Source organism: Netta rufina (genome assembly GCF_964035555.1).
Source record: "Netta rufina genome assembly, chromosome: 1".
Lineage (NCBI taxonomy): Eukaryota > Metazoa > Chordata > Aves > Anseriformes > Anatidae > Netta > Netta rufina.
This window is the reverse complement of record NC_140123.1, coordinates 141,064,196-141,092,142: the sequence shown is the minus strand read 5'-3', so window position 1 is coordinate 141,092,142 and position 27,947 is coordinate 141,064,196. Positions and strand designations below refer to the sequence as shown.

The following is a 27,947-nucleotide window of genomic DNA, read 5'->3' as shown; positions in this document are numbered from 1 at the left end:
GCTAAGTGTTGTTTCTTCCTTTGTCTGCTAATGGGAAATGATAGACAAATGTCTCTGAGGATCAGGGGTGGGACCTGTATATGCAAATCCAAATGTCAACAGAAAGCTCTGCCTGACTCTTATGTCAATGTGCAGTAGGAGAAAGATGAGGAAGGAAGTGAAAGGAGTGGAAAAGGCATACTGACACTCAGCCTGCCTGAGGGAATAAAGGCAAATGGTAACTTTCCATTGCAACTGGCTGGCTGTGAGATAATAAGTCTTGCTGCTGCATGCATTTTATTATATTGCAGTGTTAGCAATAGCAAGCTGGGTGCTTGCTAGCACCTCCAGGATGGTGTAGTGCTCCTTTCCCACTGCTGAATTAGATCATTAATATGAGAGATGGGCTGAAACGGATACCTACAGCTTCAAAGGCTGTTTCAAAAGTTACCCAAGCAGATATATTTAAAGGCCTGCGCCTTTCAGGTGCAGTTCCAAGTCGTGAACTGGCATGGACAATGTCCTATGAAAGGCTGCATGTCAGTGTTTCCCTGTTATTCACGTGGGGGTTGGAACCAGATGATCATTAAGGTCCCTTTGAGTTCCTTTATTCCAGGTTGTTCACTGGCTTTTCTTCACAGATTCAGTGGTTTGGATAAGCCCATGTAGATGGAAGTGAAGCAGTCTGAGAACAGAAACTCAGAAACTGTGACTTGGAAAAACCTCCAAAAATATCTATTTATTTATTTATTTCTGATGCTAAATGTGAACTGCACTTACTTGATTGGTTTGCTAATGATGAATTTTCATTGGAAGTTCGAAGAAGTCTTTAATGTTCCTTCCAAGGCAAATCATTGTATGATATGATAGAGTATATCTTCTGTATATGTAAATAAGTACAAGAGTTCATTATCTGCAGTCAACTTGAATATTTGGCCAAAATTACAGTAGCGATTAGAGATCTCGTTTTACATGAAGAAAAAAACAAAACAAAACAAAACAAAACAAAAACAAAAACAAAAAAAGCATTTATGGAGAAAAGAAAAGCCTCTTTAAACATAGGCTTTGCTGTTGGTAATATATAATTGCCAATCATATCCAATGTTGCAGTTTAAAGAACGAGCATATATGAGGTCTGACAAAGGACAAATCAATCCATTGAATTCCGCCTTTTGACTTCAATGCAGTTGTGCTTGTTTCTGAAAGATATGAGTGTCACTGAATGCTCCTAATACAAAATTAAAAGGGAAGTGGGGAAAATCATTTCCAAATGCTTTCTGACAGATTTTCATAGAAAACAGATTTATTTGTTTTGACTGAAGATAGATTAGGGAACTCTAATTCTCCCAGATATTGCAGGAGAATGTTTGTCATATCTGTGTTTCATGGATGCCAGATTAAACAAGTTACACTTGGACAACAAGTGTAGCTCTTTGAGTTACTCTCAGCTACAAAAAGGGCAACAAAGTTGTTCTGGTATCACATTTGGGGTAAGGGAGGCAAGAAAAAAGAGGGAAGTGGTATCTATCCTATATCTATCCTATAGATACAGTGGATGTTGTAGCATGAAGCTAAGTGAAGTAAATATTCTTCATGCTTCTTACTGACCATTCTTTTATTGACATTTTAAATGTCAATAAAGGTCCACACCTCCAAGCCAGGGATTTTGTACAGATGACATGGAGACAGATGGGAAAATGAGATATCCAGCTTAATGGGGTACAACTCACAAAGATGCTTGCAGTCTCAGTTTATGTTGAGATTTAATGAGACACTTGATCCTTTTTGTAGGAATACCAAAAAGAAAGAGGGTGATAACAGAGTAACTGGGTTTTGTGTTACCACTTGATCCTGCAGTGAGGACGGCTTGGAAGTCAGAGCCCCAGCTTCATGTATGCAGAAAAACCGTGTAGTTGGGCTGGAAGCCCTGCCTTTCTTACCCATCTGTAGGAAAGGCTCAGAAAGAATTTCCCTTTATCTTTGGGTGTGGCTTTTTTTCAGTACTAATGTTACAGATGCATCTAGTGCCTGTGACTGAAACCAGGGCCTGGTTGTGCTTTGGCATGCTGCAAATCCACAGTGAGACAAATTTGCAGTCGGCAGAGATGGTATACGGACTCACAGGCACAAATCTGGCTAAAGCTTGGTCTCTAAGGCCATAAAGTAAATCAGAGGTAGAACTGAACAGGAGTATCCACAGTTGCTGGATTCACTCTGGATGCTAGGCAGTGGGCCATGCTATTTCATTGCCCTCCCTGTTCTGTACTGTGTTATTTCAGTTCTAAAAATGCCAATTCTCTTTGTGCCATTCCTGCCTTCAGCTGCTCAGGATGCAAGAGAAAGAGACAAGGAACTGGTTATGGTTTCTTTTATGAAGGAACTGGGTATCATCCTTTTTTTCTAATCTAGCCCTTTTCTTTGCTTCCTTTGGGTCCTAAAGTTTCTACCAGCTTCTGCGGAACCATGGTCCCACAGCCACACTGGTCTGTGCTGGTACCTTGCTCACTTCAACATGAGAGGCTTATTGGGTTGCTAAAGGAAGGGGGATGCACGTGGTGTACAGTTCCACACAGATGATGTGTGTGGCTGTAGATGAGAAAGGAAAATTAGCAGAAAATCTTTCCTGTTACAAAGAAACCTAAGGCTGAGTCCCTTTGGTCCCCTCCAGCCAATGAAACTGTATTCTGCCCTGATTTTTTAATGAATGATATGCCAACCTGCTGAGAGGGGAGTCCGGCAAGCGCTCTGGTCCATGCTGTCTTGCATGGGCAGCAATCACATTTTTCCATCTGCCTAGATGTCTGTGTGAAGGTTGCTCTGGGCATTCATGGCGCCAGACCAGTGAGCGATCCTGCTGTGAGGAAAGGGACATGACTTTCAGGCCATTTGTGCTTGAAGGCCACCAAGGGGAAATCTGCAGTTGTTCCTCTGTGCTGGGAGGGACAGGAGATGGCATGTGCTTGCACAATGCTGTCACCAGACGCGGCCGCCTTGCAGCCCGGTGCAATATGCAGCTGTGCTATATTAGGGAATGTGCTCTGGCTTGATGTTTCTTGGCTCTGCTAGGTGGAAGCTGGTACACAGGCTGGCATAAACTAGGTTGAGTGCTCATTCTGTGTAATGGAAAGGCGACTGGCAGGTCTAGAAAGAAAGGCATCTCCGTTGGCTAAAGACCTGAGTAGCAGTCTGCATTTTCACTTCCTTTTTATCAGTCTAGCTCATCTGTTTTTAAGGCCCACTGGGTGCTGGGTTGTCTCTGTAATCACTGCTGGGGACAGGGTGAGGACAGAATTAAACCTGAGCCAGAGCAGGAGGTTATTTAGCTCTTCATAATGGAATTAAATAGCTGTGTGGTTTTGTGTGCATTTCCACTTAGCCAATTTACTCTTTGCCATCGAAAAGTATATTCCTGTTGGTTACTGTTAAAGTATCATGTCATATATTTACAATTACTGTGCATTCGTCTGATTTTCCACCTTGCTGAAAGCTGCAAGAAGACAATTTTAAACTCTTCCACGGGATGAGGAGGCATAAAGGGGAGATGGATTTGCATGCGTGTGTTTTGTACCAGAAGGGATTAAATGTGTCTGTCCTTGAAGGAAGCACTTTTTTGCAAGACAATGAAAAACTCAACAAATTTTAGCAATAAACCCTTGTCAACTGAAGATCAAAGGCACTATGTGAAGTGCAGAGATAAAAAGGACAGAGGCTCTGGTACTGCTTTTGAAATAAAGAATGTTTACATGGGGAGATGGTGTTATTTTCAGGGCACATACTTTACTATAATTCTGGTGCAAGTAATGCGATGATGCTGGTAAATGTTGTAGGTAAGCTGCTTTGCTTATCTGTCCTTTTTTAGTCTTAGCATCTCTTCAGAAAAACTACAGGGTTCATCAAACATCTTGTTACCTAAAGCTTCAATCTCAGAATCAAAAGAGAGGGACCCTAAAAAGACCCCTGCTTGTGAGACTATAGAAAATCCAAGGTCCAGAGCAAAAATTACCTTCAAGAGTTTCTGAGAGGAATATATAAAAGAAAAGGCAAGACCAAAGATTTTTGCAATATTTTCCATAAGTTCCTCCTTTGAGTCTGGTGGTGGGAAACTCATGAGAGTTCACTTCAGATTCGTTCAGTAATATTACAGTTGTGCTAAGTTCGAAATAGTGCTTAGAGTCTTGTTTCGATGTAAGAGCAACATAATGCCAATTTTTGTGGTGCACCTTTTCACAATACCAGTAGCCACTATTCCGTCAGTTTGTGTATATATGTGGATATCAAGGGAATGGAACTGGTGAAACAGTTTCAGATATCTTCTTCTATTTGCTAAAAAAAAGAAAAAAAAAGTGTTCATTATAAGTTGTTGACTTATGGTTGAATCCGGTTAAAAACTTGCCTGCTAACAAATCAGAAAAAAATAAAGGTAATACAAAAAATTTTTGCATCATAATTCTAAAACCAAAATTTTTACTTTTATAATAAAAATGAAGTAGTTTTTTGAGGTTGAGTGTAACATTACATGTGAACTGAAACTGTTTTCTTAGGGACATTTTCCTCTTGTGAGAAGAATGAAACTCTGTTGGTCTGACACCAAATGATTTAAAATGTTTAACAGAAAAAAAATGGATACAAAGAATAAAAAAAAAATAATTTATTTACACACCTTTGATCAGGAAATATGGATTCTGTGTGCTGATTAACTCTCTAGATTTGGGAAGGTCAGAGACACAGAGACATTTTCACATTTGTCTCTGAAGGCAGGCCCTGGAGCCATGTGGAATGTTATGCTTTGACCCGGGATGTTTTCACTCATGACCAATTTTTATTAAAAAAAAAAAAAAAAAAAAGGAACATCAAAATGTGCACACTCCCAAAAATAGTTTGTAGGAAATATTTCAGATAATTGGTACCTTCATCTATAAGCAAAGTGATTTTTGAATCTTCTGAGGCTAGAAGACTTTGAGAAACTGCAATTTTATGAAACTTTTCTGTGGAAACAGGAAACATTTTTAGAGAGACTGATTTTGATGAAGTTACTGTCTTGTAGTTTATAGAGGCTGAAAGATAACTTGTTTTGTGGAAGGCAGTGAGCAGCACTGAATGGCTGACTTCTTTAAGTGGACTGTCTGTCGGATAACTCTTCTTCTTGCACTTCACTAATTAAATGTCGTAGTGTTAACCTGACCTTAGTTTCCTGAGTACCCTTCTGATTTTTGAGGTGATTTGGCTTGGAAGTCATCTGAATGCCACAAAGTGGCCCTCTGTCCATGGAGAGGAGGCAGCACACTCTAACAGACCTGAGACGTGCTCCCAAGAGATCCACTGATGTGAACTGCACTGAACATCAGGAAAGCACCCAGAAGATGGAGGAAGGTTGTTGCACCAGGGAATATTGCCTGGCTGCGGCACAATCTCACCTGCACCCTGGGAAGAGATGCTGGGGGGAAGAATAGTAGTAGTTTTGAGTTGTTGTGCATCCTCCTCAGTTTTCCTTGTGAGGAAGAGACCCTGAGCTTTTGAAGATGAGAGATGGTGCTGAGGCCACGTGGGAAGGGCAGGGCTGAAGGTGTTGGCTGGGACATTTGCAGAGGGAATGGGGAGGGAATTGGGTACATGGTGTCTGGACTTTTGGGGAGTGAAGGAGTATAGCCCTGTCAGGAGAGGTGGGAAAGAGGTGTACCTCACTGGGTTAGAAGGGATGAAGGTGCACATAAATCAGATGCCAAAGCATGTCTATTTGGGCAGGGAGAGAGAAAAAGAGTTTGGGAATCTCAGTTTCTAGCACACGAGATGTCAGCCTAGCAGTCAGCTCTGTACTTTAAGGCCCTGTTGGTGACTGCCCTCCGCAGAGCAAGCGGTGCTGCCTGGTGCAGCTCAGCTCCTGCAGGCGCTGTCACCAGCCCTCTGTGCACACAAACCAGGCACTGCTTCAGACTTGCTCTCTGGTGTGTATTGCTCCTCTTTTGATCCTGGTCTTCCAGCTGGGGGGAGCCACATCATTCCTGCAACTTACAGCCCCTCCAGCAAGGGAACTTAGCTGCATGTGTAGGCTGAGATGAAAACCCTTCTCAGGAGAAAACGGCAGATTTGGTGTGCTGTGCTCTTCAAGGGGTACATAGTGGTAAGGGTAAGCAAATACAAGATTTGAACAAAGGTCTTGTTGCAACTTGCTTGTTATATATATTGTCTAATTGTGCATAAAGAAAAATAAAAAGTGGAGCAGCAATGGTAAAGTTGCTATCAGATTTGCAAAATAAACATTTCCTTTGAACCTCTGCAAAATAACCTCAGCCAGCCAAACATGCAAAAAGTCACAACAACAACAAAATTTTAAATCCCCCAATCCAGAAACAAATGAGAAAGAGAAACACCCTCAGGAAAAGTAAACTAATAAAATAATCTTTGCAAAACCTCTGTCCTCAGCAGTGTTTTCATCTGAAAAAAGGGGCAGAAAAAGCAACAGATTCCCTTAAGTCATGAGAGGCATTGCTATTGCCAGTGACTTTATGGGGAGGGTGCTTGGACGCTGCACCGGTGGGCAGGGATATAAAGCCGCAAAACAGATCCATATCTGCAAACAGAGCGCTTCAAATAATTCCCAAACGCACCTTGGCTTTGTCTCCCTTCGCACTGCAAGCGGTTACTGAGACCCCTTTGAGTGCTGGTCTGCATCTGCACGCTCGCTCCCTTTGCAGCCGGTCTTGTACTGCCGGGCTGGAAAATGGTGGGGGGGGTCGGGGGGGGTGGAAATCCTCCGAGTGCAGCGTGGAGGCTAGGATTGCAGAGGAAGCTGAGGCCTCCAGCCCTGCACAGGAAGCAATCTTAGAGCAGGCCTTAAATGCCAGATTCCAGGCAGAGTTTAACTAACCACTGACAGCTCTGTAAACAAAGCAGGGACAAAAAGAGAACAGCTTTCCCTTTTCTGGTAGTCATTTTTGGTTTGGGGGCTGCAGGGGAATTCTGTAATACTCGGCTTGATGGGATATAAACCAAGGCTGAAAAGGCTTTGTATATGAAGAACTGTAAAGGGGAAAATATTTCATGGACTAAATCATAAAGAAGAAGGTAGGGCACGGGGAAAATGCATGGATTAAACTGCAAAAAATATTGCTACTTTTGGATCTTTGAGAACAATTTATACGTAGCTTGGCTCCTCCTGGGTGGTATTTAAAAGCTCTGATTTTTTTATTCTTTTTGCTTTTTTTTTTCTTTTTTCCTCATTTTTTTCCATTTTTTTTTCTCTATCTTTTTCTCTTTTTGCTTTTTTCCTTTCATTTTTTCTTTTTTCTTTTTTTTATTTCTTCTTTTTTATTTCTTTTTCCTTCATTCTTCCTTTCTGTTTCCTCTTCTCTTCTCTTCTCTTCTCTTCTCTTCTCTTCTCTTCTCTTCTCTTCTCTTCTCTTCTCTTCTCTTCTCTTCTCTTCTCTTCTCTTCTCTTCTCTTCTCTTCTCTTCTCTTCTCTTCTCTTCTCTTCTCTTCTCTTCTCTTCTCTTTTTTTTTCCTCCTTTCTCCTTTTTTGAAGGGGGGGATGGGGACAGACGGACGGGGGCAAGCTTTTGCAAAACTTTTCATTATCTGTGCTGTTAGAGAAAACAAGAAATCTCTTGTGCAGCATTTTTACTACTTCCAGTAAAAACTGGAAGCTTAAAGTTAAAATCCTGCTGAATTGTTGCTTTTGTTTGTAGGAAAAGACCTGTGACGTTACAAATAGCTAGTCTGCGGCTAGCAGATGTATACAGTCCTTACTTAAAGCATGTTGATTTAATTTTAACTAGGAAACTAAACTCAGGCATGGGCTATGTTTATCCTACAAGGCATTTCATTAATCTTGTTTATCTCAACAATACTGAGGAAGTTATATTTTTTGATAGAAAAAGAAAATTGTTACAGTGAAGTTAAGAAAGCAAAACAAAACTAAGTGGACTCAGTTGGTTAAATGCATTCATTGTGTTTTCTCTCTCATCTGAGTGGTCATCTCCCTTTTAGGTTTGGATCCTTCCAGAGCTCTGAACACTTGAACACCCACCATGGATGACTTTGAACGCCGCAGAGAACTCAGGAGGCAAAAGCGTGAGGAAATGCGCCTTGAAGCAGAGAGGTGAGGTAGTATGTATGGAAAATGGTGCTGGTGACTTGACTTTTATTAGCAGTGGCTTTGAGGATTTCTGTCTTAAACTCCAAAGAATGCTGCAGCTAACCAAAGAGTTCTTGCTAAAAATGTATGCTGAATGGCTTTAGTTAATATCATGGGAGAAATTAGAAGTCAGTGGTGTCTGATGCCTAAATCCCTTAGGCTGTTATAAATGACCTGGCTCCCAGTTATTTTGTTGTATGAATGAATGTAAACAGTGAAGGTGAACTATGGAAATATGAAATTATTGATAGGAAAACTCATGCTCAAATGCTGTGTGTTTGCTGTACAGAAGTTTTTGTTTGTTTGTTTGTTTGTTTTCGTGTGTGTGTGTTTCTAGACACAGCTAAAATTATAGGATCTCAATTGAAAGATAAAACACCCTTGGTGTATGTGGTATTGCATATCTGTGATTTGTGTGCCACTACTGTGCAATTGGTATTATCTTGTTAGTGCCTATCATTATTTATTTACAGCCACTTCACATGGACAATAAGGGCAGCATTTGCTACTGGTTATTACAGATTTACTTTGGTGCAAATGAGAACAGAACCTGACATAGGTACAATGATGTCCATTTATGAAAAAAGCATGAAAATATTTGGAATGACATTTCTTTAACCCCATTTCGTATTTGTACAGTTCCATTTGCTTTAATGGAATTTCCTAATTTTTACACTGGAATAAGTAGGGAGAAAGTCAGGCTCTACTTTTGTAGTTTCTTTCTTGTCGTTTTGTAGTTTCTTTCTTGATATAAAGATTTGATGTAGTTTATTAACACCACAATGATTAAAAAAACCCACAAACCACAACACAACAACCAACAACCAACAAAAACAGCTTGGTTTTAAGTGTATTTTGTTCTCATTTTTGTGTTTAGTTTTGAATATGGTCTTCATTTTTTTTTTTTTTTTTTTGCTTTTGGAAAGCAGCAGTGCTGCCTGCAGATAAATAAACTCACATGAAGCATGGTGGCCAAAGAGAAATGAGGTAGTAACCTCCCTTTGCAAAACTCAGCATCACCTGGTCAGCGACTACTCCCAAAAGGCAGAGGGGCAAATGTGCCATGGCACTAAGAGAACTTCTTACCCCAGAAAGTTCCTCTCTAGGCCTGTGGTGATGTATTTTGGTTGGACAGCGTGGGAGGAAATGCAGAGCCTGTGCCAGCACTAGCCTGGTCTGCTGGGTAACCAGATCTGCTGCATCTAGCGGTATCTGGCTTGCACTTCCTATCACAGTGTTCGTTTAAGCAGAAATGAGATGAGATGAAATGAAGGGAGGTTTGTGCTGTAGCCGTTGATGTGGGCACAAATGCTGGGCGCATGCACCAGCTGGAAAGAAGTCTGCTGTTTATCTGAGAAGTCAGAAACACTCAGATGTATTGCATGCTGGAGGTCTGGACTGAGGCCCATTTACACTCAATGTACATTCACTCCATATGCATCCATTTTAGCAGATTTTTAACAGCGCTATATAATAAGAACACATGGTATTTATATACTTCTAGTATACTTCTACTTAAAAAAAACAACAACACACTTTTAAAGGGAAGGCTGAGAGTTTAAGGTTTATTGCTAGTCCATGTATCCAGATGCCTGCAGAGGATTCTGGGGTGTGTAGTCTGAGAGTTATTTTCTACCATGGAAAAATGTTACTTGAACTTCCCTGTGATACTGTTCAAACTCTTCTTCAAAAGCATGCTGAAACTGTGGAGTGATCTGGGCACCAGTGATGTGGTGGGACCAGCTTGTGGATACAATGACAGCCGCAGGGGCTAGGGATAAAGGGATCTGTCCTTGTTGTCCTAGAAATAGAAATACAGTACTTCCAGTCACTGTGTAACACACAGGCTAGGCTGTCCCTGTTCATGCATGGAGAAACCAGAGCTCTAGGGAGACAAAAGTCACAGTGGTGGCCTTTGAAGGACCTTGTCCCTGGGGAGCCCTGAGGGTGATGGCTCTGCCTCACTACGTGATCGGGAAGTCAAGTGCTTGAGCAAGAAAGTGATGGCCTCTGAGGTGGGAAACAGCCCCAGCCCACCCATGCATCCTTTTGGGAAGTGTTTTTGTGATGCCTAAGGCAGCTGTGCTGTTTTTTTGTTTGTTTGTTTGTTTGTTTGTTTGTTTTTGTGTGGTAACTTTTGTGGAGGAGATGAAATTGATGCAAGCCCGGCTGGAGGAGAAGGGCTTGGGCCTGTTTCCCTGTTTTCTGCTCAGTTGCTGCAGAAGCACTCTGCCCTTTCCCACACATTTGAAGACTTTTAGCAATAAATTCCTGTATGCTAAATCTTGCTGCACTCCCTCTGCGGCTGCCAACTTCAAGCATTCAAGTATTATGAGTCAGACCCCTTGAAAGTCACAAGACTGCTTTAAAAATCTTGAGATCTTAAAAATAATTTAGTCTGGCCTTTTTATTTTGGGTTTGCCTTAGCAATAACAGAGCCTGATTCTCAAGTTTGGATGTGACTCTTGAAGCTGGGACTTCACGAAACCCACCCCAGCAGGGGCAAGGCCGGGGAGGAACTGAGCATTGGTTCTGCCTGCATAGCAAATTAAGCTGCAGGCAGCAGGATTTAGGCAGTTCTTAACAGACAAATGTGTAAAACTGGACTATTTTTGGTGAAATCACCTTTTAGGGATTTGGACATCACTTTCACTTTTAAAAATATGTCTGCAACATGTTTGTGTACATGTCTTTTCTCCTACTTTAAACCACAGCAATCTGCTTGCCAGACCTCCCTCGGTCTGAAGGCTTTCAGGTGTTTGATCAGGTTCCTGGAGAGCAGCACGGGGGCTGAAGGTACACTGTTTGCTCTGAGCATCTATACCTGCTGCACAGGGCATTGCCCTGCACCTCCCCTCAGTGGGCTGTATGTAGCCTTTCCAGGAGGAAGCTGCTGATCGTCAGCATTTCTGCTAAGAGATGGACAGACGAGTGGTTATGTGTAGGCTGTAGCATATTTCCTAGGTCTCCCAGAAACTGTTTAGGTTTCTTGGAGTCAAACAGTAAACCCAGAAGTGAAAACAGCCATATCCAACACTATTTGTAACTCGGCCAGCCACAGTGACGCATTTTGCCATTTCCTGGGTTAAAGGCGCATAGAGAGTTTATCTTCTCAGCCTGACATCCACGCCCACGAGAGACCGAGGGTTGAGGATGGCTTATAGCATGCACGGATTCATGGACTCACGTTTGTGAGGGGGGTGAGGGGTGACTTGACACTGTTTTGTCTTCCCCAGAGGCTGCGTGAGACCCCTAGTCAGGGTCCATGTACCATCAGCACCCCAGGTGTCCATCATGCTGGAGCCACTGGCACCTGTCCACTGACATCTGATTTCTGGAGATGCTTAGGGCAAGTCCAGTCTGTGAGGGCTGATGGTAGGCTTTGTTGTTGCTGTTGCTCCCCATTGGAAAGCTGGTGAAAATGGTGCTTTGTTGTGGTGTGTAGCCCCGGCACTCTGGGTTGAGTGCTTAGGAGTGATCCTGAGGAAGCTGCCTTTTTCTTTTAAAGACCAGCAGAGTGGTTCACCCTTGGCACATGCTTTGGCTGGTAGTTCATATCATGGCAGCTCAGTTATAAATGGCTACCAACTCAGAAAGCTAGTGTTTCATCAGCATTTCACACTCTTACCATTTCAAGGTATCCTACATGTCCTGGATTGTCCTCCACAGTCCTGCCATACCCACCCAGAAACTTTTTCCAGCTGGAATTTTTTGGCTTTTTATATTTGTCTGGAATCTCTGGAGGCCTATCAGCTGGTTTGGAGTAGCTACACAGACCTGTCTAGGGCGCATGTGTCCAACGGTGGGCACAGGGCTTGCCCACAGGGTGTCAGGCTTATGGCATGTACTCGGGCTGGCAGGGCCCCAGCAGCTCTTGCACCTCCTGGATGAACAAGACTTTCCAGACACCGGCTGGAAAGCCCAGGACAAAGCATGGCAGTGTTAACTGTTCCAGTCTGCTAGCATTTTACATGTGGGGTGTACTACACAGGTGCAAGGGCAGGGGAAATCAGCCCCTGCCAGCTGTTTGGGTGATGGGGTGTGCTACATCTCTGGAACTGCTGTGGGGGAGAGCTGAGGCTTCATCCTGCTCCTTGGTGGCCAAGGGAGACCTGTGCATTGGCCTGAGCTGGCTGAAGCTTTCCATTGCTTTCAGTGGGCTTTGAATTAACCCCTACCTGAGATATTCTAGCTAGATGACTTATGAGACAATCTCAGTGGCAGCTTTGAAGGAGCTGGATGAACACTTTGCCTTCCCAGCCAAAGGGTACATACCATGTTGGAATATCAGGGCTGTCACAGAAATGGGTTGCATTTGATAAGGAAAATAACATCTGTATCTAAAGCACGATGGGCTGATTTCTTTCAACAAATACTACTTGCTGCTTTGTGTTTCTTCCTGTGCAATAAGAGATGTTCTCTGGCCATCAGTCTTTGTCATATGGATGACATTGTAGCTGACACTGGAAGAATTCAGCCTAGGATTGGGTGGAGTGTGCATGTGTGCACACCCACAGTGAAGCACTGACATGAAACACTTCTTGAAGTGGCAGAAGACCTCCTTCCATGACTTCAGCTAGTTTGAGAGCAAAAATCAGCCCCTTGAACTCTCTAAAGAATAGCTCTCAGGTTAACCTCCTTAGCACATAAGCCATAGCTTTACAATTGTCTGACATACCAGTGCCCCACCAATGTATTTTCACCTTTCCGTGGTGTCATGGCTCTTTTAAAAATTATACTGGCAAGCCAATCCAGATTGCTTCATTTCTATACCATCACTGCTGCAGACTTTGGGGAGGTGTCAGGGTAAGTGTCAGACGTTGAATCTGAATCACAGTTTTGCTCTGCATAATGTTCTTCCCCAAGGGGTTGCAGGTCATTTCTCAGGGAAGGAGAGATATGGGTCATCTTGTTGTAGAAATACAGTAGAGAGAAATGGTTATCTAGCAGCAAGTCCAGAGTCACTAAAAAGGCTCTCTAAAACCACCCTATTACTTTGTGGGCTGTGTCTCCTGAGAAAAGCTATAGCTGTCCTGACTAGAGGACTCATCTCCTAGCAGACCAATAATTAAACATATGATAAAAGTGACAGATTCAAGTGTCATCTACATTTATACTGTAAATAATAGCATTTTAGCATTAATTACTAAAGGCAGTAGTGTTTTTTTTTTTTTTTTAACAGTTAAATAACGAAGTCTTTCCAGCTTGTCATTTGAACAGTTTCATAAGGTAGTGTTGTTCAAGTTCATAGTCATAGGTTAGGAAATGTTTGTAGAAATAACCTAGTTACAGACTGGGGATGGAGGCAGCCTGCAGCAGGCTGAAAATCTTCCTGGGGTGTTCAAAGCAACTTCAGTTAAAAGAGGACACATGGTTAATACTAAAACGTATATTGGCACAACTGAAAGAGAAGTAAACTTAATTTAACTCCAGACATGTGAAGGTATGTACAGAACCAGGAAGGCATCTAACATGCCTTTTACTTGTGTGAGTGCTCATGCTGACGCTGGTGTAGCTCAGGTAAGTGTACCAATGGCTCATTCTACAAGTTAAGAATGTAAAGCCTGCAGGATCAGACTGAGTATGTCCTTGCAGAACTTAATGAGAAGTGTGTTGCTCATCTGGACAGGTAACACAGGAGATACTTGCTACCATGGGGTCTTCATACAGCTGCAGAGCAAGGAAGGGTCATCCTTGTCAGCCACAAAGTGGCCAATTTCTGTCCAAGAGAGCTTAGGTAAGGATAAGTGTGTATCAATATTAGATCAGCATCAAATGACCACAAACAGCTTTTGAAACTGTTTTTTATTCCTGAAATTGAGTTATCTCTGGGATAGAGTGTACATCATTGACAAATGGTAAACAGTGTTAAAATGTTAAAAATAGACAGACAGTTCCTTTTTATTTATCACATAGTTTTTGAAACACTGAGAGTTGCCCATGACTTGTTCCTCAATCTCTGGTTCCATTTTTATTAACAGCTTTCAGACATTGTGCTTCAATTCAAGCTTGTGTAACTGAATGACAATTATGATCTTAATACTTTGTAACTCCTTGTAAGTTTTCAAGGAGCGTGTGTTTAAGCGTATAAAAGCTGACTTCATATGCTTAACAACGAATTTCATGATTTATTTCAGAATAATACTTTCAAAAATGTCATCTTCTGTCCTCCTGAGTACCGTGCTCTTGTCTAGTCCAGTCGTCTTTTGGTACTAAAACACAAGATGAAGAGGCTTTATCTCTCTTTGTTCTCTTTACATATCCTGAAGTTTCAAGTTCAAGGGTATCTGTTTGTCTTTCCATGAAATGCCATCTAGAAAATGTGAGACATAACATCTTCTGCCCAGGAATTAAATATTTAAAATAATAATAATTTAAAAAATGATTAAAAGTGCATGAGGATTGAGAACAAATTGAGGCAAAGTACTCCAGCTGTTAATCTGTTTTCTGAGCTACTTTGAATTTCAGGACTGGTGGGAAATATTTGGATTGTCTAGGTGAGTTTGACCCTGCATGTTACATTGATCGCTATTCTTGGAGTTTGTTCTTAACTCAGGCAAAAAAAAACACGATACAGTGCCTCCTTAAAGCCTGCTATACTGCTGTCATTCTCAAGTGAGGGTGGATACTAGACAAATTTGTGCTGTTGTAGCATTTCAGATGCCCTGGAGGTAGTAACCAAACATAGGCAAACGTGAGTAGAGTCCTACCTCTTTTTTTTTTTTTTTTTTTTTTAACAGCTATTGTGCATTTTGAACATAATATTTTCCTTAAATGTCCTGATGGAGAAATGTTTTATAAAAGAAGCTTTGTTCTTCCAAATAGCCATACATGCAGAATATAAACTTTACTGAGCTAACTCCACTGTAATTCCTAGCAGACAACAAAACAGGCTTCTTAGTATTTCAGATATTAATCTCACATGTATGTTAAGATTATTCTGTAATTTCTGTACAACACTTACCATACCAGCTAGGCTTTTAGGAGAGTCCAAATCTAGCACCCAGACAGCTGGCAAAATGCCATGTCTTTCACCTCTTTCAGCAAAGTAGAAGGTTTGCTTTGGAAGCACCAAGGAGTGTTAGAAATTCCTGGGTGAAAAGCCCCTCTCCCCAGCATATAGCCAGCTAACCCACCTACCCCAAAGGGAAGTCTACCTTTCTGTTTCCTACTGTGTTTTTATTAACTTTAATTACACTGAAGTCTTTAATGAACTGGATCTTATTTAATTGGCTACTAGATACAGACATTGAGGCGTAGGTTTTGCTGCTTGTAATTGAAAATTTTAGCATGCATATTTAAAAGGGAACCATCTGAGGTGCAGGACCTTAAGGTATTTTATCATGGTTTTAAGAATTACTGAGGCATAGGCATTGCACAAAGAAAAACATGAAGGTGAAAGAATGGGGCCTGTGTAGTACAAGCATGTCAGTTGCTGTCCTGTCACATTTATGTGAAAAATAACATCTCTTTAATATCTTATGTGCAATTGGCAGTATGCAGTCAATTAAGCTAGGATAGCCTTCAGCATTCTTGTGGCTGCCCATCTGCCATTGTATCTTCAGTGTAAATTGTATCTACCATCAGAATTGGCTCATACGAAAGACTTCCAGAAACTCAAAATGCAAAAAGCTACATTAACTCAACATTGGCCTAAGGTTTGTGAAAGCACAGAGCCTTTGAACTTCCTGCACCAGCCACAGCTGAGCTGGGTGGTGCCTTTGACTGCAAGTATCTATGTCCTTTGGAGGCTGGCATGGTACCTCAGGTCCCTGGCATCATTTTCTGTCTTTCGGCAAGGAATGCATCAGCCCTCCATGTAGGTTACACTCTATGAAAGCTCAGTTAACTCAGCATGGCAGGGACCAAGACCACTGTCCTAAGACAATCCAGAATAAAGAAGTTTGGATTCTTGGTCCTTGGGTCTACTCTTGTCAGATGCTTTCTTAGGTGGGTCAACCTGCCATCTTCGTTGATCTAGACAGATAGTTCTAGTTGGCAAATGAACCTGCAAGAACCATTGATGGTTCTATGGTTCATTGATGGTTCATGCTTGTTAGATTACTAGGCTAGTCTCCCTTCATAAATAAAAACAATCGATCTGTATTTCTTTCTAGACAGTAAGCATTAGATTGAGCTCTCAGCCACACGGTCACTTCCCACATGCTGATGGCCACAACTAGCACAAGAAGAAGAGCTGATTTATTTCATTGTATTAAGACTTGCCAGGTCATAGGATTGTGCATACGCCATTGCACAAATGTATATGCTTATAAACAAGTTGTCTGAAAATTCTGCACCAACCCTTCTTCTCTTGCTTAAAAAAAAAAGGCCTTATTACTACTAATAATCAGCAACATTTTTTTTTAAAAAGAAAAGCAAAAAGAGTACTGTGTTGTTTCCATAACAAAAGAAGATGACAGTTCAATATCCTTGTATCTCAAAAAATATTTTCAGGGAAATACATTGTGCACTGATGTATTCACCCGTAATAATATGTCCTATAACCTGTATGTGCTTGTTGCAAGCAGCTCATGGCATACACTGTGGTGGTGCAGCCTGCTCATTGATGGGCCACATTGGGCCTTGAAGCTTTTCATGTGGAGGGTTATGAAGTGCTGCTCTGATGGCTGGTTACTTCTCCCAGCCCTTGCCATGCAGGCTGGTGCAGCCCTCCCTGCTGCTGCCAAAGAGGGAAGGTGGGAGCAAAGCACGTGGGGATGCCCCACGCTGCCGCCATGCTTCAGCACCCGCACCCTAGCCCCAGAGGCTGAACACCACCTGTGGGTGCTGGGGCTGGAGATGACTGGGGCTGGGGGTCCTGAGCCCAGGTGCCAAGGTCCATGTGGTGACACAACATTGCATCTGCAAGAGGTGTGGAGTACAGGTTGCTGTAGAAAGGAGAACACCAGAGTTAATTTGCTCCTTTGCTCTAAGCAGAAGAGAGCAACTGAAAATCAGTCTCTAAAACTTAAAATTTCCAGACTTGGATGCAAATGATCTCTTAACTGTTACATTACAATGTCTTCTTTTTAGTAAATAAGAATGTCATTATACTTGTTGCTCTATTGTTTCACTATTGTTCAGGAAATAGTGGGCTCAGAAAGATAAAAGTTAGTTAGGCACAAAAGAAACTGTAGTTATTACCCAACTATGAGACTCTTTCAAGAGTGACATGAAAATGAGTTTAGCCAGTGGGTTTCTCATTTGGTCAATTAGATCCTGCATTTTTGGCTTTGTGCATACAAACAAAGCTTTAATTACTGAGGATAAATGTTTATGAGCAGCTTTATTTCTCTCATGATGACTTACTTATTAGGTTGCACTCAACAAAGAAATTCCTTCTTGCCAGAAGATTGTCCTTGTGTGATCAAGGTCTTTCATGAGACATCAGATGGATGTGCTTCTTGGACAGCTTAATTCATCAGCATGCAGCTCAAGAAACATTCCTGCCCAGAAATAAGGTCGGAGGGAGGTCAACTGCTCCTTAAAAAAGAAGTCTGGTGACAGCACAGTCCCTATGGATGCTGGCATGCAGCACGACTAGAGGGCTGGTTGATAGAAGTGGTACAGCTACAGATGAGAAAGACCAGTAGCTGTGTAAGCCTTGTGGTTGGGTCCTTCTCTTCCTGGGGAGCAATGAGGGTGATGGGAAGTGGAAAAGTAAGCAGGATGCTTCTCTTGTCGTTTATTGGAAAGTATAAACCAATGGGTAATGTATTTGGTAGCTAAAGGTCAGTCTCATCTTGGTTGATATTAAGAAAATATAAATAGATGTTGTTTTTCTCTCCTTTATGTCAAAGCCTGTTGGTTGGTCTAAATAAACTTGCATATTAATAGCCCTGTTGGATAGGACTTTGCTGGATATTCTGTTGAAAAATGGTCAGTGAGTTTGACATAGAAAATCAAAGGAAGGCTGTCACTCAACATCTAGTTGGGTCTGTCTTTTTGCTTAAAACAAACAAACAAAAAGCAGTCTTTACCCAATTCTTTTACCTGACATTTGCTGAAAACATGCTTTGTTTTTTTTTTAAGGTAGCTCTTAACCTGTTTTCAAGGGAGACAAAATCTAAAAGCCAACACTAAGGACCGCTCTGGGAAGAAGTTATCTTCTAGGCAGACCACATTCTTGTGCTGGGGCCATAAGAACAGTGTTGAAAAATTGGTACTGAAAAGAAGGGCTCCTTCAGTCATTTTAAGTGAATCCTCCATACTAGTACTTTCTTCTTCCACCAGCATGAGACAGCATCTTGTCTACTGGCGTTTCAACTGGTTCACTCAAACAAGTGCTTCTTTCTTTGTTATCTCTGTATGACACAAACCTGATGCAAATCATGGTAAAATTTTAAGTCAATTAAATGCACACAGTGGAAAGTAACCAAATTACTGTGGCTGAAGTTACCACTTGTCAGCTGAGCCTCTTAAAATGGAGGTATCTTACTGTGAAACAGTGAGGAAGGGTAAGCCTATTTATGTTTAGACTGTGAGGTTTGCATAGATTTAATTCACTTGAGGTAAATGTCTGCAACTTCTGTGTACACACAAGGCTTTTGTGACCAAGGTAAGGTGCATTGGTGTTGGACTGCCTGATAAGGAACCTGTGTTGATCTTCAGTGCTGACATTTTCCATGCAAATCTGTCTTCTCTTACAGTTGCTTGTGTCTGCTGTTAATGTGGATCTGCAGAGAGATGGGAGGTTGTGGACAGGGAATCTCAGAGGCTGACCTTCCCATGCCTTCATGTTACCATGTCGTTTGAGGTCAGGTGTAGATCATGGGAAAGCTCGTATTAGGTGAATCAGGTGTCATGCACATCCACCAACTGCTGCTGACCATGTGTCAAGAAAAAGGGAGCTCCAAGACTTTCTGCAAGCCACTGTGGAATCAGCAAATGGCTACAGCTATTCCTAGTCTTGGCAGCAGGTCTTCCTGCAATAGCTTGGAGTGTTACTCCTAGCTGTTTCAGAGGGGTATCCTGCAAAAATGGGGAAAGACTAGAAAGAAAAATCTGAGCAATTTCACTTTTAAAGTGAGAAAAGCACTGCAGGAATATCTAAGAACATATACACCTGCTTACCTGCTTGTTAACAAGATATATAGCTTCTTACCACAAAAGGTTTTCCTATGCATAATAACTAAATTCCTAGAAATGTCTTTTTTTTTTTTTTTTTTTTTAAATGGAAGAAGAAATGGTTTTCTTGAGTAAAATCTTGACTTCAGTTAATAGATAGCGCAAGGTAGTTTCACTTATAAAATTGCCAGCTGTCCAATGATAAGGAGAAAATCAGATGCTCTATTTATCAATCTTGGGTATTTCTGAAAGGCGTTATTATAACATACTGGTGAGAATGATACAGGGATGAAGCTAGACACAGAGCAGAATGGCTTCTTAATATAAAGGATAAATGTTTTTCCATCGATTTTTTTTGAACAGAGAAAGGAAGGAGGTGGTATAAACAGCTTTCAGTGAAATGGAACTTTGATGGAAAAACAAAACAAACCTCATAAACCAGGCCACTGTCCAGTGGCCTTTATGCAAATTCAAAAATGTTTTCAGCAAAAACTAGCTATCAGATTTTCACAAAAAGTCTTACACTTGTGAAGTCAACAGTCAAAAAACACTGTCTTGACTCTTCCCACTTATTGCTTATCCTCTTGTGAGAGGACCATAGCACAAGACTTGAGAGGAAATCCCTTCCGATCATCTGTATGTTGATGCTGTTTGTCCTTATGCCTCCTCATGAGACGATTTGTATGGCATATCATGCAGTCCCTTGAGATGTCATTCTCAACACCCAGTCTAGTTTTCTTTGCAAAAATAAAATAAAAATATGACTGAACTGGAAGGAAAAAAGTTGTGAGCATTTTTACAGGTAAAATGGCTGAACGGGTATTTTCAGAAGGGTATGGAGTCTCCAGGAACAGCATTGCTTCCTGCACCTGCTAAGCTGAACAGGACTTGCTGCTTTTCAACTTAATTGTCAGCCCATACAAAATGAGAAGCTTTTTTAGGCACCGTTACTCAGAACATTCCCAAGATTCTCCAGCTGGCTATTACTGCACTGTCTTAATAAGGCAGCGCAATAGCCACTGAAGACAAGGAGGTGCTTTTCTAAACACTGGCTACACATGGATTCCTTTTATGGTCCAGCTTGCGCAGTGGGGTATTCCACTGAAGGTCAGCGACATGGATAACAAAGTGCTTCCCACTGCAGCTTGCTTTCTGGGCACAGGCATCATGTGTCTGGTGCCACATGTACAGCCTGCTCCAAGGAAGAGAAAGAAATAGCTGGGTAGGGAAATGTAGAAAGAGGGCAAAAAGAGCATGAGGTGCTGTGCTCACCGTGGCTGCAGGATGTAAATATGAATACCATGTGTAGAAAGTATGTGCTTATGCTGGGCTGATATTCTGCGAAAAATAAAAAAATTACCCGGAGAAACTTCTCAGTAGGGTTTCAGGGTTCACGTCATCTCATAGCAATACCGAGGGCAAATTTTCTTGTCATGCCCATGAATTTGGCTTTTCATTCTTGCAACAAAATGGGATAGCGTGCTAATGACCTTTTCAAACCAGTGAGTTATGATGGCTGGAGGGGTTGTCTGTACTGGAATGTCACAAGATGAATTTGTTTAAGCAAAAGGGTTCTTTAAAAATTTCCCCCCTCTTTCTCTCTATACAAGCTAGTGAGTGTTTTCCCTCATTAGCATGTAATCATCCTCTTACACTGGAGGGTTGAATAAGTTCCTTCAGGGCTATTGTCTTATTTCTTACCAAAATATTTCAGGGAATGAGTGAGTCATTTCAATAGTTCTAAAGAGAATGAATATATTGGTTATTAATTTAATATGAGAAAAAAAACTACTAAGTAATGAAAATCTCATCATGTTTTGTTAGGCCTGAATGTATGTACAGGATATACATAAATTGAATGAAGAAAATATATCTTAAAAGCACATCAGAAATGTTTAGGCATATTCAATAGGTCCTTAATCTAATTTTTCTTTTGCTGATTATTGTCAGATGGACTAATACGGTACCTAATAAACCATGAAGACAATGAAAGACTTTAATTGTGTCACCAGCTCTGACACTGAGAAAGGAGAAGCACTTGAAGGTGTTGTTTTGGTGACTCACATCTCAAAGTCTAACTTTCTTCATCTGTTTCGCTGTTGTTTCACTGGCTCCATCCTGATTTCACCTATTGTGCTCACATCATACTTACAATGAGATCCGGACGTACTGACTTTGATATCATTATAGGTTGTGCATGTTTGTGGTTACACTGGCTTTGGAGGGAACGTGACTTCTCAGCCCATTGGCTGTATGTTTTTGCTGGATGTAATACCTTGCTTTGAGGACATAACAGCATAAATGCACAGCATTGGAGCAAAGATGACAAGACATACAGTTTGGTTAACAAAAGCTTTTAAACCCTTGCCATTGCCTGCCAATAACAGAATTCTGAAATAGAAACAATTATTAAAGAATATGCTTTAAGGCAGGAGAAAGCTAGGAGGAAAGGGTTGGCCCTCACTTAAACTCAGAGGACCCATTTAGTAGGCTGCGTCATACCTTCGTAGCTGTTCCATGTTATGTGTCATTCAATATTTTAAAACTGGCTATCATTCTTTTCAGTCTGAATCCTGTTTTCAGTGGTTGTGTGTGTTTAGCAATTAGTCTGGATTTAAGGAGTTGGTATAACTGAGAGCAGAGATCATTTGTCCTGTCCTCATTATACTGCTGGAATTAAATATTGGTAAGATGTATTGGTGACTAGGAATGACTTTTCCGTCACCAACCCGTCTTCCGTTATTTATTGGTTGTTCTTCCCTCTTGGGGAAGAACTTGGGCTGTACCCTGTCATCAGTTTTTAAGCCAAATTCTTTATGGAAGTCAATAGGGAGTCCTGCGCAAAGGGAAATGACATAATGTTGCCCTTTAGTCCTACCTACCGAGAAGCAGACTTGGGAAACATGCACATTTTCCTAATTACCAAGCACTGAATTTACAGCATGTGTTCATTTTCTATCGACATCCGGCAGCTACCCAACATATTGTAAATTGGGACATTTGTATTCAAGACAATTGTTTTTAATAAAAATATTCTGAATGTTGTCTTTATTTGGATTGCATATGGTAAATATTGAGCTCTTCACTGCTCTAAGGTACAGAATATGCCATTTTTACAAGAGACATTGACTGTTCTTTGCTAAAATGTCTCCTTGTCCTACTGGAGTACATAAATAGGCTGCCACCTTTTGCTCCAGCAGTAACTGCATTTTGCTAGAGATGTGCAGCTCTGTAGTTTGCAATGCACTTTTCATATGAAAGATGCTTCTGTGAATGTAAACTATTATCATCTGAGCTGTCAGCTTTTACAGGAGATGAGTTGCAGGTTCTGTACTTGATGGCCTACTTTTACAGTGTCTTCAAGTTGCTCCTCTGCAGGGCAGGATAAACAGAGTTGCAGAACGGCTTTAAAATGAAGACTTAAAATAGGATAATCTGTTTGCTAGTTAGAATTCAGACTCTTTAAACCTGAAGTGCTTAAGTAGATGAAGGAAGTCTGTAAGCATAAGGTATAAACACAGAGAAAGTTGGCCAGGGGGCACTGCTTCAGAGGTTGCTAAAGGTGATTCCTTTTGTTTGAAAGAGTAAAGAAAGCCCTTTTTTTTTTTTTTTTTAATGCTATATATGTATATCTGCTTCACCCAGGTAACATGGTAGTGCTGTTCCTTTAGCTTTGTTGATGGGCAACTGAGATTCACTGCCACAGCCGAGCAGATGGGATGGATGAATTCTCTCTTCTTGTCTCTTTACTTCTTAGATTTTTCTCCAAGCTGCAGAATTTGGCGAATGATGTTGAAATCACTGGTCCCAGAGTTTTCACCACAGTCATTTTGGTACTGTCTATTTTTAGTAGGGAAAGTCATGAAAAATAATGTTTCATTGTAGGCAGTGAGAATCCACCTCCACAAGTGTTGAGGTCTTTAGATTGCAGGTTGGCCTGCCTCTGTTGTTTACATTTAACAAAAACTCCTTGTACATTTTGTTGCACAAAAAATTGGATGTGAAGCTTTCGTTCATCTCTGCCACTCACTGACTGTTGACTTTTGGACATCGATATGGAGATGTTTCAGTGCATGTCCTGGTGATTTCTCAGGTGAGGGAGGATGAGCAGGCTGACAGCCTGATAATGTTGGACTTGGTCGCTGTTGGGTGCCTAGCACCGAGGTGGCATCAGCTGCTTTGCACAGCCTGTAGGGAGTTTGTGGGGCTGCCCCGTTCTTAATCTGCTAAATACTTACAGAAGCTGGAGAGGAGCAACAGCACCTCATTGTAGCCCTTTTCCACTGGATTTTGTGGATTTCCACCTGGTATAGCTTTTGTTTAAGGGTAGGCTGAAGTGTTTTTCAAGTGCCTGTGCAAGCTTTAGAGGCACAGCTTAAATGGTCAGTAGATAGGGCACTTTAACACATTGCTGAGTGTGTGTGTGAGAGAAGGACGTGGAAGACATCTGGAGACTTGTTCTGGCCAAAACTAACAAACATGATGCTGAATTTTTGGGAAAGCAATCAGAAAATAGGGCAGGAATCATACTAGACCCTTTGACTGAAAGTACTTTTCTGCCATTTGTGAACTGGTTTCACGATCTGGGGTAGCAGCTATGGCCATATCAGATTATTATTTTTTCCCTGTTTTTGTCTTACTCCTTTATTTTTATTTATTTATTTTTTATTTTTTATTTTCTTAAACCAGAGCCATGTCCCTGTTTCTTGTAAATGTGCCTTTGTCATCATGGGTTTAGGCTGTCATAACACATTTTACCTCAAGCTCCATCTTTAATCACTTAGTGGCAGACCTGGGAATAGAAGCCACATCTCAGCCACGAGACCGCATCGTCTCACCGAGGCAGAGAACAGCTGTGAGCTTTCTTACAGAGCAGCCTGCTCTGCAGTTTACCTGCAAGCTGTATTTTGGGCATCTCGTAAACTGGGGCAAACACAACCTCACCTTTTAATAGAGGGCAATGTGAGTCTCAAAAGATACAGGACTGCTTGCGGTGTTGTTTATGCAGAGGAGGGGAATGTGGCAGTTGAGCCTGTACATTTAGTAAGCACTGTGAGCAGATAATAAATTAAGACTTTCAGGGAAAAAATTAAGTCACTTATGTAATTCAACTCCCTTTGCTAGACTTCCTCCTTCCTAGCCCCACTCCCCATTATTTATCAATTAAATATGGCAGGAGTAGTGAGCTGCTGACCACAGAGTTGGGGAGGGGGTGAAATAACGGTTATTATCCTGTTCCAAAAGCCATAATGCTGGATACCAGAAAGAATGAGAGTCAGATGTAGATGCTGCTGTTGAGTTGCCATTGGTAGAACAGAATGTACTGTACTATCCAGCCATGGTCGCTGCTTTGTCTAAAACCATATACTATGACTGAAATGTGGATGTCAGTCTGTAGCACTTGTGTGGTTTATAGGCTCCTTGTTATGTCGCTAAACTGTGTGCAATAGATTAAACTGCCATTAAAATTCCATGTCTCAAAACAGTTTATTTTGCTGTGCTAACTCTCCTCTGCTTCCACGGAGAGTTATATGCAAGTGAAGACCCTTATCATTTAGGCAGTGGTTCCTGTTTTTTATTCCATCTGTGGACAAAATTCTTACTGGTTTACCCTTAAAAAAAAGGGGGGGTGGGGTGGGAATTTTGGTGTCTAGGAGCTAGAAAAGAGTACTGGAAACTGAAAAAGCTATCCCAAATCCTTTTTTACAAATGGAATTGCTGAGGAGGGAAGGAGGGAAAGTTCTACATTTCCTGCAAGGCAACAATGAGCAGCCCTGGTTTTCTCCAGATGGAGAAAACTCTCTGAAGTGGTAAATTGTTCCATGAAGAAATAAGGGTAGAGGCCTTGCATACTGATACTGAGCTGCAAACAGCATGTCCTGAGAGAGCTGGGGAACAGGGCAAAATGCTCTCTGTTTCTGGGGGGAGACAGGGTCGATGTTACCACTGTGAAACATGTGCTGCTGCAATGTGAATCATTTTGCTGCTTGGGTTCTCCCTGCATTAGTTAAATCATCCTTAGCAACCCCTCTTTCTGCTATGCTTAACTTCAAACCAGTGGTGTTTCAGTACTATCTGGAGTCACAAATTAGAAACCAGCACCGAAGATTTGAACTGAGTATGAACTCAAAATTAGTTTAAGCTGTTATTCTTTTCTTGAAATGAAACTCAGTCCAAAAAATTACTTTAAAAGTCTTCTTTTAATTCAAATATTAATTTGAATTGAAGGAGCCTGACCCAAGCCAAACCAAACCTGAGCTTACAAATATACATCACTCGACCTTCATGATCAGAACTGCACCACAAAGTCCATTACATATAGGCAGTGAAAAGAAAGGCCTCTGGTCTGAAATTCTTGTAGTCTAATGGGGCCTACTACCATGAGCTATCTCTGCAAAGTCTCCCATGGATTTCAACAGTATATTCACAAATAAATTGCTTTTTAAAATTTGCTTTGCCTCATTGGAAGCTGAAGGCAACCAAGACAGTAGGATTATATGGGCATGACTACTGGGAGTGATTACTTCCTCTTTCTTTCAAGCTCTGCATGTCATCCCTATCTGTCCTTTCCTCTCTGTTCCCATTCTGTTCTGAATGTGAAATGCCTCAAAGCTGGGGTCGAAGCTCTCCATGTGAGCCAGCAACTCCTTACTTGCATAGATGACTTCTGAAGATGTGTGGGACTTTGGGTTCCAGTTTCTTTTAAATTTAAAGAAGTTCTCCATATTTCTCAGTCCCTCCAAATAACAAACAAACAAACAAACAAACAAACAAAGACATGTAAAGAAGCTTTTAAAAATTCTCCTTTCTGATGTGTTACTGGCAAATCCTGCTCGTGTCACTCTGTCCTGTGTGGTTTCCCAGGTGCAGGGTTGTGCTTGTGGCACCTGGTTGGTGTGTGGGGGCCCCAGCACGGTCTCCTCCTGGCTTGTCCCAGACACAAACTGCACCAGGCTTGTGCTGTGCAGGAGCCCTGGGCATCCACAGAGGTGCTGAGTAACTTGCATGCTCTTTATTTTAGCCCAGCACCTCGCCTTGCCAGCCTTCATGACAATGGGTATCTAGCTTGTGACAAATACCAAGGTTTTTTCCCTTCCCTCTCTCTAGTATTTAATGGTCAATTGTCAGCATTCAGGAAAGCCGTGTTTAGACTGCATTGGAAACAGGTACCAATATGACTAGCTGACGCAAGAGTAGTATATTTTCCATTTTAATAGTTCTTTAAACAGGTCCTGAATTCATATACAGCTCCTTTGTTGGAATAAAAATCTTTGTCATAGGCTACCAGACAGCTATAAATAGCCATGGTGAGTATTTATGCTGAGGATAATCTCAAGAGAAGGTATTTTTAACTTTGCACGTTGTTTAGAATAGGAAATTCTTTTAATGCCCACATTTTCCATTCCCGGTGCCATTAGCTTTTCCCCACCCCCTCTTATGCTGTGTGCATTGCTCTTTCTTTCTCCCTCTCATTTCCTTTAAGGTTCAAGGTTATAGCCAATCTGCTCCAGAGGCAGACTTGAGTTTATTATTTTTTTTTAAAGAAAATGCTAACTTTGGCCTTTTGCGACTATGTGGGAATTCAGTTCATTTCATGGGGCTATCAGAATGTAAACTAGATATCTCACTAGACTGTCACCGCAAATTGGGTAATGAATGAGCACTTTATTTCTCTAGCACATGGAACTAATGCGCTTGTTAGAATAACAGTGGCCGATCTATTTTATACTCCCACAGAAAGTATTCCACTTTTTTTAGCAAGTTTTTGGGAGCTGCTACTTGTACCAATACTCAAGCTAATGCTGGGAAAAAAAAAAAAAAAAAAAAAAAAAAAAAAAAAAAAAGTATTAGGCTGAACGATGCTTGTAATTTGAAAATATGGTTCTCAGCAAAGCCCAATCCTACATGAGTCAATAAATAATTGTAACCTACAAAATAGTCAAATGTTGTGTTAACTTGAGAGAAAGTACTGTGTGGACTGTGGGATAAATTCAAAGCAGTTATAACCTGACACATAGTCTGTGAGAGAAGCTCACAGCTGACATGTGAACAGTTACGTAGTCCAGTTAAACTTCTGTAAAAAAAAATAATAAATAAAAAAAATAAAATTTCATCTTAAAAGAGATCGAAGCATGCAGAGCCTCACAGTTAATGGGAATTGGGTAGCTTTGTAAGCGAAACCAAGATGATCAGATGAACTTTTAGCTAATTATTTGATGTCAATAGTTAGGTGAGATTTGTACTGTTCAGATAGCCAGGTTTTTACATGTTTTTCAATAAGTCAAGAAAGGGACAAGCACCTTGTAAGATTTTTTGAAATCTCTTATGATCTGTAATGGGACTGCAGAAGTCAATCTATGTGTGCTCTTGAAAATGTCACCAATGCTCCCTGTTACGGCCACCAGCTGCAGGGCACCCTTTTAGCCCCTGTGAGAGAGATGGTGCTTTTGGAGGTGCAAGGTGAGTTTTTCAAGGCTCGCTTCCTCTGTAGAGGTGATAAAGATAGGATTTGTGGCCTGTGAGCTATCTGCCATGTTCTACAAAGACTGCTGTTGACTTCATGGAAGTTGTGTTTTTGACAACCTGTGTTCCTGTTAGATTTGGCTACTGTATTTGTATTTGTCACATAAATATGTAGGCAGATGTGTACGCATACCCTGCAGTTTTGAAACGCTGCCAACTCTGATGCAAGGGGTGGCAACCAGACAGCCCACTTGCCATGATGACAGCGACAGGGAGAAGAAACTGGGAGGATGGGAGAGCTCAA

At 41.3% G+C, this 27,947-nt stretch overlaps 1 protein-coding gene across 1 annotated transcript in view; it reads left to right on the top strand.

Moving 5' to 3' along the window:
• The first annotated feature begins 6,915 nt into the window (after positions 1-6,915).
• Positions 6,916-27,947, top strand: part of CALD1 (caldesmon 1) — a 92,566-nt gene continuing 71,534 nt past the window's right edge. The window contains exons 1-2 of the mRNA XM_084303226.1: positions 6,916-7,041; positions 7,963-8,074. Coding sequence (XP_084159352.1) covers positions 8,004-8,074 — 71 coding nt within the window. The 5' untranslated portion in view covers positions 6,916-7,041; positions 7,963-8,003. The remainder of the gene's footprint in view (positions 7,042-7,962; positions 8,075-27,947) is intronic.